The following is a 17,694-nucleotide window of genomic DNA, read 5'->3' on the forward strand; positions in this document are numbered from 1 at the left end:
TATGAAAATGGAATATAATAGAATAATAATAGAATATAATAATATAATATAATAATATAAAATATATTAATAGAAAAATAGAAAAATAGAATATAATACATATAAAATACATTCATACAATAATAGACTAGGATAATAATATAATCCTAGGATAATAGAATAGAATAATAGAATAATAATTAGCCAAAATTATGTCTGAGGGCATCCCATGTGACATCCTATGTATACAGGAAACACACAGAGACACCCATCCCCATGAGAAGACCAAAAATTCTCGGAATGCAGCTGGCAGTGGAACGACCTCACAGGCAATATGGCCGTGCCGTTTTTGACCGATCTGGTGTAGCAATCTCTGCAACTGTGATGTCTCATGGGCCTTGTAGTCCCATTCCTAGTACTATTGTGGCAGACGAAGAGGAAAACATGGGATTCCCACCGGTTCAGCCAGAAACGGAGCCCCTGCACCTGCAGGATGTTTGCCCTCCAGAAGTCAGCCAAACAAGCCTTGGGCAGAATTCTCCCCCGTTCTCTCGTAAAGACAATTATAATAAAGATAGAGGCGCTAGGGAGGCGGATCGCCGAAGCGCCAGAATCGCAGCCAAACAACAGGCTGATTAGGTCTGCTTCCCTTGGGAAATTCTAAGGAGTCTTGCATCTGGACTAAGTTGAGTTTCACTTCTAGTTCTCCAGGGAAAGTGTTCTTCTGCCGGGAAAACAAGATCCTATCTAGGGTTTTGCCCGCAAGGGGAACCTTGCGGAGTATCAAGACCCAGGCTGCAGAGCACCAATAACCATGCGCAGAGACCAGAATCTAACTAATATCTTTATTAAGGAAATATATAAAGTTAATAAAAACAAGTGTAGAATATAGTTCAGAAGTAGACCTTTCAGGAAAGGCCAAATATAGTCCAGGAAAACAATGTCCAATATGAGATATTAAAGTCCAAAGTTGTAATCCAATAACCGAAACACACACTTTGCCAAGCAAAATGAGGGGAAATGACAAGGTCCTTTAGTCCATGGAGCTTAATGCAAGGCTGGGGAGCAAACTAGATTCTTGGCAAACAAGGCTTGATTCAAGGCAACAAGAAGCGAGGAGCAAGAACAGGGTCCGTGGCGAAATCCGTGGCGAGGTCCGGGGAACAAGGCAGGGCTGGAACGAGAATGAGGTCCTGCTACTGGAGTAGCGTAGTCCACACACAATCTACTCCCGAAGCTGATGAATTGACTCCGCAAGGAATCCATTGTGGCCAAACACTTATATAGGATCTTGTTTTCCCGCCAGGAACACTTTCTCTGGGGAACAAGAAACGAAACCTATACTGTGTCCAGATGCATGACTCCTTAAAGTTTCCCAAGGGAAGCAGACTTAATCAGCTAATTGTCTGGCAGCTATCCTGGCGCTTCTGCGAGTCGCCTCTCGAGCGCTTCTATCTTGATTATAATAAATCTGGCGAGAAAAAGGGGGAGATTTCTGCTCAAGGCTTGTTTGGCTGTCTTCTTGTGGGCAAACATCTTGCAGGTGCAAGGGCTCCAATTCTGGCAGAAACGGTGGGAAACCCAAGTTTTCCTCTTCATCTGCCACAACAGTACTAGGAACGGGACTACATGGCCCATGAGACATCACACGGAGTCAATTCGTCAGCTGGAGGAGTGAGATCGTGTGTAGACTTCGTACTCCAGTTCCCTGTTTCCCGGATCAAGTTTCCAGCCTTGCCTTGTCCCACGGACTTCTATGGACTCAGTTCTTGTTTCATGTTTGCCTTGTTTCAAGTTTGATCTTGCCAAGTTTCAAGTCTTGCCTTGCCTTGCGTTTTAAACCACGGACCTTGCTTCCTAGAATCATAGAATCATAGAATCATAGAATAGTAGAGTTGGAAGAGACCACATGGGCCATCTAGTCCAACCCCCTGCTAAGAAGCAGGAAATCGCATTCAAAGCACCCCCGACAGATGGCCGTCCAGCCTCTGCTTAAAAGCTTCCAAAGAAGGAGCCTCCACCACAGTCTGGGGGAGAGAGTTCCACTGCCGAACAGCTCTCACAGTCAGGAAGTTCTTCCTGATGTTCAGGTGGAATCTCCTAGATTCAAGCCTTGTTTTCCAGTTTCCTTCGGATTTACCTTAAGCCTCGAAAGACTATGGACAGTTCCCCACACTATTGCTTGCCAAATAGTGTGTGTTTCGGTCAAGTGGATTATAACTTTGGACTCTAGTATCACATATTGGACATTGTTTTCCTGGACTATATTTGACCTTTCCTGAAAGGTCTACTACTGAACTATATTCTACACTTGTTTTTATTGACTTTATATATTTCCTTAATAAAGATATTAGATAGATTCTGGTCTCTGCGCATGGTTATTGGTGCTCTGCAGCCTGGGTCCTGACAGCAACTTCCCTCACAGAAGTGAACAACATGGAAATCTTATCTGTGGAACTTGATAGTTGCACCGTATCATCACTCTACAAACCACCTGGGGCTGATTTCTATTTTACACCCCCAACCAGTTGCCACAATCATGAAGCCCCGTTTGTTGTGGGAGATTTCAACAGCCACAGCTGTGTCTGGGGCTATGACGAAGACGATAGAAATGGCGAAGCAGTTCTAACGTGGGCCGACAATAGTCGAATGAGCCTCCTTCATGACAGTAAATTACCACCATCATTTAATAGCGGCCGATGGAAGCGTGGTTATAACCCTGATCTGATTTTTGGAAAGGAAAGCATCAGCCACCAATGCACCCAAAGGGGATTAAACCCAATACCTAACACACAAAACAGGCCCAATATGCTGCGTAGCATATGCAGCTGTAAGACCGAAAAGTGTCCCATTCCGCAGAAGATATAACTTCAATAAAGCTAACTAGACAAAGACCTTGGAAGCTGCTATTTCTGATATAGAACCTTCTATAGAAAATTATGACCTGTTTGTAGAAGCTGTGAAAAGATCCTCGAGGCTCTCAATCCCTAGAGGCTGTCGCACAAGCTACCTACCAGGCCTAAACGGAGAATCACTAAATCAGCTACAAGAATATCTCAGATGATTTCAAGAGAACCCATACAGTGATGGGACTATAGCAGCAGGCCAAAAACTATCTACAGCCTTAGCTAATGCTAAGAAAGACCGTTGGATAGAGCTGCTTGAGAACCTGGACATGTCCAAGAGTAGCCGAAAAGCCTGGCAACTGCTGAGACGCCTGGATAGCGACCCTCTGGTCAACCCTGGACACGCGAACGTGACACCAGACCAGATAGCTCACCAGCTAATTCAGAATGGGAAAACCAACTGCAGCAGAATAAAGATGAAAATCAACAGGGTGCCAGAACTTGAAACCCACCCGTTGTCTTCTCCTCTAAACCTGAAAGAACTCAGAGAAGCCATCAAGCGATGTAAGACTGGTAAAGCACCTGGCCTAGATGACCCGATGATGGAGCAAATCAAACACTTGGGCCCCAAAGCTGAAAACTGGCTTTTGAAATTCTGCAATCAATGCCTGGCACACAAACAGATTCCCAGAGCATGGAGGAAAACTAAGATCATTGTCATCTTAAAACCTGGTAAAGATGCCTCCAATGCCAGGAACTATCGACCAATCTCCCTCCCAGGTTTAGCTGCCCAGAGGGACACCCTTGCTGAAGCCCTTCCCTGATTTGAGTCTGGTGGGAGGAGGGTGAGAGTCATGCAGAGGGTGGTTGAAGAAGAGTACTACAAACCTTGAGAACACTATCAAGATTATATTTGTTAAAATTGGACATTGAAATATGTACTTATTTGTACAGTTGGAATATATAAATTGATATTACAGTCATAATATATGTGATTATATCACTTGAGGAAATATAGAACTATAACTTACTTTAAAGTACAATATATACCATACTTTTCCTTTTTTCCTTTTTGCTGTATATAATAGACATCTGTGCATATAGCAGGGATGTGACGTACACAGGATGGAGTGAAACCCAGTGAAGCCTGTCTAGGCATGCTTTGCAAACAGGGAATGGATTCCCTCTATCTAACTCTATCATCTATCTGACTACATCTAGACTTGAGTCCTCCAGGATGATTCCCAACAATACGATCATACGATCCGCTTTGAGTCCCCCTCGGGGAGAGGAAGGCGGGATATAAATATTGCAAATAAATAAATACTGAGCCACAGTGAGGCGTGTCCAGGTGCAGCCTGTAATAATACAACATGCGTCTGTCTCAGGGTTGGGGGCCGGGACAGAACAGGGGCTTTGTTGGTGTGCCGCCCACCCCCTGCCCATCCATCTCCCCACCTGAGCCGGCCCGGGGGGGGGGGTCTCGGGCCCGGTGTTGGGGTCCAATGGCCAGTTGAGACTCAGGACTTCACGGCCGCCATGACAACCGTGGGTCTGTCCCAAAGGGTCCCTGGCCCCACCCATGCCGCTGGGCAGACAGACAGGTTTTGAGTCATCTACTCTGGTGAACCGTTGACCTTTGGCCCTGAAATATACCGTATAAGACTCACTGATCCCCAAACGGACTATGTTAATATATTTGGTCTAATGATCCCCGTCCCCTCGATCGAGGTTTGTTGTAACTGCTATTTACTGTTTATTTTAACAGTATAGTTTCACCTCATTTTAACAATGTGTTTTATTCTACTGGCCGTGTTGTGTATGTTGTTGCTTTATGACTGGAAACGGCCCCGAGTCCCTTTGGGGAGACAGAGCGGAATATAAATGAAGTTTTCCTGACTTCGCTCCAGGCCTGGTCTTGTGTTCGGGGTTGTCGCACCTCGGCCTTGACTTGGGAAGAGCCTTGAAACCTGGCTTTTGGAGAAGAACTCTCCGTCCGCATGACACATTTTGCTTCGGTGTCCATTTTCCCATTGGTTGCACCTTGTTTTGTTAATTATTTGTTGTGACCACACGGTTCACCCCGGTCCAACTCTTCCACATTTTGTAGCACTTGACCAACTACCTCGTGTTTACAAAATCCGCTCAGCGCACTTTTGCCCAGTTCGTTTTTATAATTCTACTGTCGTATTTTAATATGCTTTTTTACCAATGTTTTTGCTATCTTTCTGTTAATGTTTATTCTCATCCTTGCGTGGTTTTTGTTAACTGCTGAATTTTATGTTTTTTATTGTATTTGCCTGGGCTGTTGCCCCATGTAAGCCACCCCGAGGCCCTTCGGGGAGATGGAGGTGGCGTATGAGAATAAAGATTATTGTTGTTAGAATCATAGAATAGTAGAGTTGGCAGAGACCTCATGGGCCATCCAGTCCAACCCCATTCTGCCAAGAAGCAGGAAATCGCATTCAAAGCACCCCCGACAGATGGCCATCCAGCCTCTGCTTAAAAGCCTCCAAAGAAGGAGCCTCCACCTCAGCCCGGGGCAGAGAGTTCCACTGGTGAACAGCCCTTCTCACCGTGAGGAAGTTCTTCCTGAGGTTCAGGTGGAATCTCCTTCCTTTCCTGTAGTTTGAAGCCCTTGTTCCATTGTGTCCTAGTCTGCAGGGCAGCAGAAAACAAGCTCCCTCCCTCCTCCCTGTGACTTCCCTTCACGTATTTGTACCTGGCTCTCATGTCTCCTCTCAGCCTTCTCTTCTGCAGGCTAAACATGCCCAGCTCTTTAAGCCGCTCCTCATAGGGCTTGTTCTCCAGACCCTTAATCATTTTAGTCGCCCTCCTCTGGACGCTTTCCAGCTTGTCAACATCTCCCTTCAACTGTGGTGCCCAGAATGGGACACAGTGTGATTCCAGGTGTGGTCTGACCAAGGCAGAATAGAAAGAGGGGGAGCAGGACTTCCCTGGATCTAGACGCTATTCCCCTCTTGATGCAGGACAGAATCCCGTTGGCTTTTTTAGCTGCCGCATCACATTGCTGGCTCATGTTTAACTTGTTCCCCACGAGGACTCCAAGGTCTTTTTCGCACACACTGCTGTCAAGCCAGGCATCGTCCCCCATTCTGTATCTTTGATTTCCATTTTTTCTGCCGAAGTGAAGTATCTTGCATTTGTCCCTGTTGAACTTCATTTTGTTAGTTTCGGCCAATCATCTCTCTAGTCTGTCAAGATCGTTTTGGATTCTGCTCCTGTCTTCTGGAGTGTTAGCTATCCCTCCCAGTTTTGTGTCATCTGCAAACTTGATGATCGTGCCTTCTAACCCTTCGTCTAAGTCGTTAATAAAGATGTTGAACAGAACCGGGCCCAGGACGGAGCCCTGCTTGTGGCACTCCACTTGTCACTTCTTTCCATGATGAAGACGACGCATTGGTGAGCACCCTTTGGGTTCGTTCGCTTAGCCAATTACAGATCCACCTAACCGTAGTTTTGTCTAGCCCACATTTTACTAGTTTGTTTGCCAGAAGGTCGTGGGGGACTTTGTCGAAGGCCTTACTGAAATCTAGATATGCTACATCCACGGCATTCCCTGTATCGACCCAACTCGTAACTCTATCGAAAAAAGAGATCAGATTAGTCTGGCATGACTTGTTTTTGGTAAATCCGTGTTGACTATTAGCAATGACCGCATTTGTTTCTAAGTGTTCGCAGACCACTTCCTTAATGATCTTTTCCAGAATCTTGCCTGGTATCGATGTGAGGCTGACCGGACGGTAATTGTTTGGGTCGTTCTTTTTTCCCTTCTTGAAGATAGGGACCACATTCGCCCTCCTCCAATCTGCTGGGACTTCTCCCGTTCTCCAAGAACTCTCAAAGATGATCGCCAGTGGTTCTGAAATAACTTCCGCTAGTTCCTTCAGTACTCTTGGATGTAGCTGATCTGGCCCTGGGGACTTGAATTCGTTTAGAGAGGCCAAGTGTTCCTGGACAACTTGTCTCCCTATTTGGGGTTGGATTTCCCCAAATCCTTCGTCCATTCCGTGTTGCTGAGGTTGAAGATGGCTTTCTTTTTGTGAGAAGACCGAGGCAAAGAAGGCATTGAGCAGTTCTGCCTTTTCCCTGTCCCTTGTCGCCATCACCCCATCTTCTCCTTGCAGAGGCCCTATCGCCTCCTTTTTCTTCCTTTTTCTACCAACGTAAGCAAAAAAGCCTTTTTTGTTGTTTTTTATGTACCTGGTAAGCCTGAGCTCATTTTGCGCTTTGGCCTTGCTTGTTGTTGTTATTATTATTATTCACCTTGCTCTAACACACAAACTCCACGGCAGGTTTGAGTCTTTTTAGTTTATTAACGATAGATAATAAAAAGTTCTTCAAAAAGCAAAAGTAAAGCACCAAAAGTCAGTTACAAATATAGTCTTAGGGTGTAAGTCAGGAACTCACAAGGAATAAACAACATCCAAAGAGAGCATGGCAATTCCAAGGAACATGGACACATGGGCTGCAATAATAATCCAAAGCACAGCAGGGAAACTGGAGCTTGCTTCTGCGGTCACGAGAAAGTTGCTTTGACAAAGGCTTTTCCCCGAACGCACCCCTTTACAAAACACGAAGGCATTTCTCTGCCCCCTCACCTCCCTTCTGTTTGCGATTCTCACACTACGCCGAACCCTCAATTCCAAACGCTCAGCCCTATCCGAGGAGCCCATACCATCAAGGTCAGCTTGCTTGTCATTTCGCTGAGACTCATTAGGAAGCTGGAACCTTCCACCTCCCTTCCTCCGCTCCCATGTCCGTGGTCACCTGGCCGGCTTCAGGGGCTTCTGGGTCATCCACTCCAACCCTCCCTGTGGGAAGCTGAACCTGCACCCTCTGCTCCTCATCCTCCAAATCTACAGGCCTTTCGGGGAGATTTTGAACCTGAGTCCCTCTTTCCTCATCCGAGTCAATCTGAGGTTCAACCTGAGTCACAACAGGGGCGGGATGACCGTGACGGTGTTGTGGAAGCACTACGTTGCGCTTCTCCCTGGAACGGCACGCTTGACCACGTCTCCCTCTCCCCAGCATGACCTCAATGGGGGTCCCCAGGTCCCGGAACTCCCCTCCCCCCCCCGGATGGTGACCTGTTGGAGGGGTGGAGGGCGATGGGCTTGAGGGGGAGGGTCAGCTCTCAGATGCCGAGGGACCGGAGGGTATTCGAGGGCAATGATGGGCAACCTTTTGCGCTTGGGGTGTCAAAATTCACCAAAAAACCTAGCATGACTTGGGTGGTGTGTCACTTCGAGAAAAAAACTATAATTTCGCAATATGTATATTTTAAATAATAAAAATGTATAATTGTAATATTTAACTGTATTCAATAAATCTAAAACTATTTACTACCATTATTTCCATGTACAACAATCTATGGTACCTCTTGCAGTTTCCATGCTGATTTCTCTCTATTCTAGTTTCAATGTAGTCATGAATAATGAATAATATAATAATAATAATAATAATATAGTAATATGATAATATACTACAATCTATATATATAAAAGAGTGAGGGCATCACGGCAGCGGACAAAACAACAAAAGTAAACACCCCACAACCTCGAAAATTGACATCACAACCCCTCATCCATGCCTCTAGGTTGATACAACAAAAAGAAAAGAAAAATAAATTCCTAATTAGAGGGAGAGGAATAATAAGTTTTTATCCAATTGCTGCCAGTTACAAGGCTAAGCTCCACCCACTTGGTCTCCTAGCAACCCACTCAGCCCAGTGTTAATAAAATAATGATAAAAAATAAATACAAATAAAAAATTATAAAAAACACTAAAATAATTAATACAATAAAATACTATAACAAAATGACTAAAAATAATACAACAAAATAATAAAATATAATACATAAAAAAAATAAGTGACAATAAAATTAATTTAAAAAAATACAAATAACGTCAAATAAAAATTCCACAACAAGTTTTAACCGATACCACCACCACTTTGCCACAGCAACGCGTGGCCGGGCACAGCTAGTATATATATATGTATGTATGTAATGTGCATACTTCCCATGGAGTAAACAACAAAACCACTGGACCAAATCACACCAAATTTGGCCACAAAAGACACAGTCATCCAATCAATCTGCATGCAGCAAAAATGGCTAGGCATGTCAGTGCTGACACGCGTGTCATAGGTTGGCCATCAGTGTTCTAGGGAGGGGGCTCACCGGGGGGGGGGGGGGTCTTGTAAACACAAGGCAAAGGAGACGGATGGAACCTGTCGCACCTCAGAAGAGTTCACTTTGCTGTTGACACCAAGCCACACACACAAGATAGTCTTTTGTAGTGTTATTGAGCAAAAGCAGTATATATATAAAATCAAAGCTGAATATAAATCTAGCGGGATATAAATAAACGTATTATTATTATTATTATTAGCTGTGCCCGGCCATGCGTTGCTGTGGCGAAGTCTGGTTACTTTCCCGCCGGAGCAGTACCTATTGATGTACTCACATTTGCATGTTTTTGAACTTCTGGTTTGGCAGAAGCTGGGGCTAACAGTGGGGGCTCTCTCCACTTCCCCCAATTCAAACCTGCGGCCTTTCGGTCCAGAAGTTCAGCAGCTCAGCGCTTTAACACGCTGCGCCACCAGGGGATATTATTATCTAAAGGTTGTGAATATACAATATTTCTGATTGTTTTTTTGTCTGTTGGAGGCAAGTATGAATGCTGCAATTAGGAGAAATGATTAGCACGTAATGGCCTTGCAGCTTTAAAGCCTGGCTGTTTCCTCCCTGAGTGAATTTTTTGTTGGGAGGTGTTAGCTGGCCCCGGTTGTATCCTGTCTGGAATTCCCTTGTTTTCAGAGTGGTGTTCTTTATTTAGTGTTCTGATTTTAGAGATTGTATTGTTCTGTTTTATTATACAACAGTAATTTTTATATATTCTGATTTTAGTGTTTTTAAATACTTGGACCCAGATTGTATTCATTACACGGTTCACAGCAACATAATAATAATAATAATGATAGTAATAATAATGAGTTTAGTAATAGACGCTGGTTCACTCCCTTCTCAGCTTCCTTTCTGGAAGAATCCTTTCTTGGGAGATGTTAGCTGGCCCTGATTGTTTCCTTTGTGGAATTCCCAATTTCCCTGCTTTCAGAGTGTTGCTCTTTATTTACTGTCCTGGTTTTAGAGATTATATTGTTCTGTATTATTCTATCACAGTAATTATTTCATATTACAGTAGAACCTCACTAATCCAACATTCGCTTATCCAATGTTCTGGATTATCAAACGTAGTCTGCCTTTTAGTAGTCAATGTTTTTGTAGTCAGTGCTTTAAATTCATTGTGATATTTTGGTGGTAAATTTGTAAATACAGTAATTACTACATAGCATTAATGTGCATGGAACTACTTTTTCTGTCAAATTTGTTGTATAATATGATGTTTTGGTGCTTAATTTGTATAATGATGATCTAATTTAATGTTTAATCGGCTTTTCCTGAATCCCTTCTTATTATCCAACATATTCACTTATCCAACGTTCTGCCGGCCTGTTTATGTTGGATAAGTGAGACTCTACTGTATATTGATAATCTTATATCATCTGCTTAGAACTGGATTATATGAGGCCCTTTCTTCACAGTTGTATAAAATGCACACTGAAGTGGATTATATGGCAGTGTGGAGTCAAGATACTCCAGTTCAAAGCAGATAATATAAGAGTATAAATGGGTTATAGAGCTGTATGGGAGGGACTTGAGTCTACACTGCCATATAATCCAGTGCAAATTAGATAATCTGTGGAAGAGGCCTAAGTGAAGCCTAACTCTGCCTGTTCCCGGGGCTGAGTAGGTTGCTAGGAGACCAAGTGGGCGGAGCTTACCTTCTAACTGGCAGCAATTGGATAAAAACAATTATTCCTCTCCCTCTAATTAGGACTTTATTTTTCCTTTCTTTTTGTTGTATCAACCTAGAGCCGTGGATGATGTGTTGTCAAATTTCGAGGTTGGGGGGCCTGTAGTTTTGTTGTTTTGTCCGCTGCTCTGATGCCATCACTCTTTTATATATATAGATGATGATGATGATTAAAATATAGTTCCCAGAGTAGTTGTGAAATAGAGTCAATAAATCCAATGGTCCATAGGCAAAAAGCAAGAGTCTATTCCCAAAGATACAATAGTCCACAGGTTACAAGGATTCATAAACAGGAGAATTTCCAAAGCATGAAGACATAGACCATCCACTCAGATGAAGAGAGAATTTGCTCTGACTGAGATTTGTCTCCCAACACACAGATATAAAAGCAACCCAAGAACGCATTTCTCTTTCCCTCAGTGGCCTCCCGTTTTCCAGCTAATCTCAGGCTACGCCGAGGCATTCCTTTCCATTGAGAAAGCCCGAGATAGCAATGGAGCTTCTTGGCAGTCACGGTCAGACGGTTCTTTATCTTGCGCCTGAACAGGGGCCTGAGACAAATCCAGCTCATTATTTCCCTTGGGAAGGTGTCCCTGGTTTTTATCTAGGACAGGCTGGTTCAGGAATTCATCCACAGGCTGCGCTTCTGAACCAGCCTGTAGAACTCCATGATTTCCCATCCCCATGACACCATCCTGGATTTCATCTTGCATCCCATCATCTGGCTCCTGCATCTGAAACCCAAAATCCCCTTCCTCATCTTCACTCTGGCTCTGCTGCTGCTGCTGCTGCTGAGTCACAACAGAGTCCTTGTCGGGGCCCTCGTTCTAAGGGCAAGGGCTGGCGCTCTCCTTGCCCGGAACTTGGGGGGCTAGCGAGGGACCCGGACCCTTCACTCGAGTGTGTGGGGACGACTCTGGGGCGCTCTGGGGGCAATTCAATATCCCTTTCTTTTGAAGTCCAGCAACAAGTGGCCGGGCAACTGAGGCCGGACAGCGCTCCCTATACGGTCTCCCCATAATTCAGCAATGGCTTACATGCAAACACCCCCTTCGATATAGTTGCGTCATCGAATGTAATTGGCAGGTGGGAGATGTGATTATAATAGTCTCTGCGGAGCCGCTTGATGGAACCAATTTTGACATCCGTAGGCCTTAGGATCTGTCCCAGGGACATCTTGACAGCTCTCATTGAAGCCCACCTGCCCCTATTTGAAAGGGAGTCCGAGGCTTCAAGAGCCAGCTTATTAGGTTGTAAAATCCCATGTTGATGTTGTAATGGCCAGTCTTGCCGGCCATCTGAGCCTCGCTCTGTTCTTCTAGGTTCCTCTTGTACCACTTCCACATGACCCTTGAGTACTCTGTATCTCCTGCGATCTCTCCCCTTCCCCTCACAGAAACCGTTGTATTCCACGTTCAGCCCACCTCGGTCCCTCCCCTGCCCCCCCCTTGACCAGTCCTCCTCCTTAAGACGTGAGGCTTCTTCCCCACCTGTGTCCCAGGTGCATCGTTTGTCCACTGGGTTCTTTGCAATTCAGGAACACACCTGCAAACAGGCAGCGTCTCTAAAGGCTGGAAAGTGAGTCCTACCGATGGTCCCAGCAGTTCGCATACATTGGATGGTTCAGTCTTTCTGTGGCTCCCCAAGAGACTCACAGAAAGATGGCTGTGGGGCCAAGCCTTTGGGACAGGGCAATGAGGCAGGAATAGGACACTTCACCCTGCTGACCGGATTCCGTGTGGCTGACCCGAGACGGTTTTATACAACTGATTCTAAAGTGGAGACAACTGATTTCAGTGTGTTGTCGAAGGCTTTCATGGCCGGGATCACAGGGTTGTTGTAAGTCTTTCGGGCTGTGTGGCCATGTTCCAGAAGTATTCTCTCCTGACGTTTCGCCCACATCTATGGCAGGCATCCTCAGAGGTTGTGAGGTCTGGAGAAACTAAGCAAGGCAGGTTTATATATATCTGTGGGAAGTCCAGGGTGAGGAGTTAATCACCCTAATTTGCATTGAATGGCTTCATCTACTGGCTACTTTCTGCCTGGGGGCATCCTTTGTTAGCTGCCTCTAGTTCCCATGTCTCAGAGTGTTGCTTCTTATTTACTGTTCTGATTCTTGAGGTTTTTTTAATACTGGTAGACAGATTTTGTTCATTTTCATGGTTTCCTCCTTTCTGTTGAAGTTGTCCACATGTTTAAGTATTTCAATGGCTTCTCTGTGTAATCTGTTGAAAAGCAGGAGCCCCTTCCGGTGGAGAGGCGGGCGGGCGAGGAAGGACACCACCAAAGTTGGATCCACAAACTGCAAAAAGCTGCTTATTTTGGTTTGCGTCTTTAAATTTCAGTCTTTCTAAGTCCCACCAACACTATACATCTCTGTACAACTCTCTTTCATAACCGTCTACTTCCAACTGTCATCTTCAATGGTCATCTCTCAACAGACATCCCTTAACTGTGTTCTAATCAGTCCCTGATCAGGTCACATGGTCTGCAGCATCTCCCACATCCTCAAGAACATAGTGTTAGGAAAGACTGCACACCCAAGGACACACATACACTTCAGTAATAAAACAACACATTATATACAGACAAATCATTAAACAGAGGAGGCTTGAGAAGGTTGCCTATTTCCAACAAACAGAGTCCAGAGCAGGGTGACAGGAAATAGGCCAGAGTCCAGAATTTGAAATCGAGGGATCAGAGCCAAGGTCCAGGACAACAGTACGAAGGAATGCCGTTATCTGCTCCCAAAGAGCTGGTCTTTACCATAAGATTTCAGCTGTTCTCACTTCAGCAAGCGTTCACAGATCATCCGAGAAGTCTGGGATGCTTTCCTTGAGGAGGAAGAGGTCAGGGTAACCCCTTCAAAAATGGCTGCAATAATGAGAAGAGTCCTCCTCTGTGGGAGATCAAGTCAATCCACACAGACGGTTGTCCACGACACATAGAGAACAAGGTGGCGGCCTTCCTCTGTGCTTTTATTCTCTCATTTTTTGCCTGCCTATGGAGGGATGGGACCCTTGTCTGGCGGATTTTTTAAGTAGAACAGGGAATTGAAAGGAAGGTCTCTTCCTCTAACCGTGTGTGGGTCCTTTGATGGGAACGCAGTTTTCCACTCTGAATGAAGCTCTTTCCACATTCCATGCACTGATATGGCTTCTCCCCTGTGTGGGTCCTTTGATGGCCACGCAGACCTCCACTGTGGCTGAAACTCTTTCCACATTCAACGCATTGATACGGCTTCTCCCCTGTGTGGCTCCTTTGATGGGAACGCAGATATTCATTCCGGCTGAAGCTCTTTCCACATTCAATGCATTTATGTGGCTTCTCTCCGGTGTGGGTCCTTTCGTGGGTATGCAGCTGTCCGCTCTGAATGAAGCTCTTTCCACATTCCATGCATTGATACGGCTTCTCCCCTGTGTGGATCCTTTGATGGCCACGCAGATCTCCACCATGACTGAAACTCTTTCCACATTCAACGCATTGATACGGCTTCTCCCCTGTGTGGGTCCTTTGATGGCAACGCAGATCTCGACTCCTAATAAAGCTCTTTCCACATTCCGTGCATTGATACGGCTTCTCCCCTGTGTGGATCTTTTGATGAAAACGCAGATCTCCACTCCTAATAAAGCTCTTTCCACATTCCGTGCATTGATACGGCTTTTCCCCTGTGTGGGTCCTTTGATGGCAACGCAGACCTGCACTGTGCCTGAAGCTCTTTCCACATTCAATGCATTGATATGGCTTCTCCCCTGTGTGCATCCTTTGATGGGAATGCAGAGCTCCACTTTCGCTGAAACTCTTTCCACATTCTATGCATGTATATGGCTTCTCCCCTGTGTGGATCCTCAGATGGGAACTCAGCTTTCCACTTTGGCTGAAGCTCTTTCCACATTCCGTGCATTGATACGGCTTCTCCCCTGTGTGGCTCCTTTGATGAGAATGCAGAGCTCCACTGTTACTGAAACTCTTTCCACATTCCATGCATTGATACGGCTTCTCCCCTGTGTGGGTACTTTGATGGTAATACAGACCTCCACTATGACTGAAGCTCTTTCCACATTCCATGCATTGATACGGCTTCTCCCCTGTGTGGGTCCTTTGATGGGAACGCAGACCTCCACTATGACTGAAGCTCTTTCCACATTCCATGCATTGATACGGCTTCTCCCCTGTGTGGGTCCTTTGATGGGAACGCAGATTTCCCCTCTGATTGAAGCTCTTTCCACATTCTGTGCATTGATACGGCTTCTGCCCTGTGTGGGTCCTTTGATGGGAACGCAGATTTCCCCTCTGATTGAAGCTCTTTCCACATTCTGTGCATTGATACGGCTTCTGCCCTGTGTGGGTCCTTTGATGGGAACGCAGATTTCCCCTCCGATTGAAGCTCTTTCCACATTCTGTGCATTGATACGGCTTCTCCCCTGTGTGGGTCCTTAGGTGTGAACGCAGATTTTCACTCTGGCTGAAGCTCTTTCCACATTCCATGCACTTATGTGGCTTCTCTCCAGTGTGGACCCTTTCGTGGGTATGCAGCTGTCCGCTCTGAATGAAGCTCTTTCCACATTCCATGCATTGATACGGCTTCTCCTCTGTGTGGGTCCTTTGGTGGGAACGCAGACCTCCACTGTGACTGAAACTCTTTCCACATTCCATGCATTGATACGGCTTCTGCCCTGTGTGGGTCCTCTGGTGGGAACGCAGACCTCCACTGTGACTGAAGCTGTTTCCACATTCCATGCATTGATACGTCTTCTCCCCTGTGTGGGTTCTTTGATGGGAGCGCAGAATGTCCCTTCGACTGAAGCTCTTTCCACATTCGATGCATTGATACGGCTTCTCCCCTGTGTGGGTCCTTTGATGAGAACGAAGGTCTCCACTCCGAGTGAAGCTCTTTCCACATTCCATGCATTGATACGGCTTCTGCCCTGTGTGGGTCCTCTGGTGGGAACGCAGACCTCCACTGTGACTGAAGCTCTTTCCACACTCCATGCATTGATACGGCTTCTCCCCTGTGTGGGTTCTTTGATGGGAGCGCAGAATGTCCCTTCGACTGAAGCTCTTTCCACATTCCATGCATTGATACGTCTTCTCCCCTGTGTGGGTTCTTTGATGGGAGCGCAGAATGTCCATTCGACTGAAGCTCTTTCCACATTCGATGCATTGATACGGCTTCTCCCCTGTGTGGGTCCTTTGATGGGAACGCAGATTTCCACTTCGACTGAAGCTCTTTCCACATTCCATGCATTGATATGCCTTCTCTCCTGTGTGAGTTTGTTGATGTGTAGTAAGAGAACTTCTCCACATGAAACATTTCCCACAGTCCATACACTTATGTAGCTTCTCCTCTATATGTGATGTGGAATGGGGATGAAGATTTTCCATTGTTTTAGATTTATGATTCTGATATTATGCCAGAGGTTCACAGATATGAACTCCTGAACAGCACAGGATTTCCTCTTCTCGGTCTTTGTATTTCGTAGCCTTCTGATCTCGTACCCAAACCCCTCTTTTAACAGCACAATCTCCCGTTTCCTTCAAGTATGTTGCTTGAAATATGTCTTTCTCTTACTTATTCCTTGTTCTTGCCAGTGCAGTGACCCTTCATTTCAGTCCTATGGCATTCTTAGGGCAAAGCTCTCAAAGGTTGTTCTTCTCAAGGTGTGTTTAGAGGTTACCTGCCAGACAAATGAGAGGAAAACCAGACTTATTAATCTTTCCCTTCCTCTCTCAATATTCAAGATGGCCTCTCTCTCCATATTTCTTATCCCAAAATCCAAGATGGCTGCCTTTCCCTAATATCCAAGATGACTGACTTATTAATGTCTCCCAATATCTGAGATGGTTGCCGTCTCCATGGATCCTTCATTCTCCCAATATCCAAGATGGCCAACAACAGGCTTTTCAATGAATTTTTACTAATATCCTACTTGGCCGACTTATTAATGTATCCCTCCCTATCAATATCTAAGATGGCCAACCATTCCCAATATCCAAGATGACAGCCCTCTCAATATATCCCTCCTGCTAATATGTAAGATGGCCAACTTCTTAATAAATCCCTTCTCTCAATATCCAAGATGGCCACCCTCTCAATATAATAATAATAATAATAATAATAATAATAATAATAATAATAATAACAACAGCAACAGTCACAGAAGCGGCGGAAATATACTGGTCCAGGATCCGGGAGCTGACTTGGATTTAGGTGGAAAAGAGTAGTAGAGTTGTGTGTCATCTGCATAGAGATGGCTCCCAAATCCAAAACTCCAGATAACCTCACCCAGTGGTTTCATACAGAAAAGCATGGATAACTGAATGGAACCTTGCGGGACCCCACAGGTCAATGGCCAGGGGTCTGAGCAGGTGTCCCTCAGCATCACCATCTGGGAACGGTCCTCCAGGAAGGATCGGTGGCACTGCAAAACAGTGCCCCCAAGACCCATCCCGGAGAGCAGACACAGAAGGATACCACGGTCGATGGCATCGAAAGCCACTGAGAGATTCAAGGGAACCAGCAGGGACACACTCCCCCCGTCTAGCTCTCTGAGGAGGTCATCCACCAAGGGAACCAAAGCTGTCTCCGTTCCATGACCAGGTCTAAAACCAGACTGCGAGGGATCAAGATAATCGGCTTTTGACTTCCGGTGTGGAGATATGGCGGCGGGAAGGTGGTAGAGAGGGCTCTCTCTCAAACCCACGGCGCTCTGAGGATCTGGAGTGTTTACCTCCACCTTATTGGCGGATCGAGGCCAAAAAGGTCGCAAACCCATAGGGGGTCGAACCAATGACCCAAGAGCTGCTTTTCCCCTCAAGGGAGGGCAGCCAGGGGTCCGGACGAGACCTCCGCAGGGTAGCGGGTCCCGGAGAAGCCCAGCCTGGAAGCGAGGACTTCACAGGATCACCGCCAGCCACCACACTTTTAAACTGAAGAAAAACACAGCCACGGGAAACGAGTGAGTAC

The 17,694-nt window shown here is 45.7% G+C and overlaps 2 protein-coding genes across 4 annotated transcripts in view; both read right to left on the reverse strand.

Annotated features, from left to right (window-relative positions):
- Positions 1-7,142: 7,142 nt before the first annotated feature.
- LOC103281761 (zinc finger protein 239) overlaps positions 7,143-17,694 on the reverse strand; it is a 54,881-nt gene continuing 44,329 nt past the window's right edge. The window contains exon 3 of the transcript XR_010001479.1: positions 7,143-7,577. The gene's annotated coding sequence lies outside the window, so the exon portion shown is untranslated. The remainder of the gene's footprint in view (positions 7,578-17,694) is intronic.
- LOC134292305 (zinc finger protein 850-like) overlaps positions 10,950-17,694 on the reverse strand; it is an 85,265-nt gene continuing 78,520 nt past the window's right edge. For all 3 annotated transcript variants that reach the window (XM_062966482.1, XM_062966480.1, XM_062966481.1), the window contains one exon: positions 10,950-16,405. In XM_062966482.1, the coding sequence (XP_062822552.1) occupies positions 13,764-16,112 (2,349 nt within the window). In that variant the 5' untranslated portion in view covers positions 16,113-16,405 and the 3' untranslated portion in view covers positions 10,950-13,763. The remainder of the gene's footprint in view (positions 16,406-17,694) is intronic.

This window comes from Anolis carolinensis, unplaced genomic scaffold, assembly GCF_035594765.1.
Source record: "Anolis carolinensis isolate JA03-04 unplaced genomic scaffold, rAnoCar3.1.pri scaffold_21, whole genome shotgun sequence".
Classification (NCBI taxonomy): domain Eukaryota; kingdom Metazoa; phylum Chordata; class Lepidosauria; order Squamata; family Dactyloidae; genus Anolis; species Anolis carolinensis.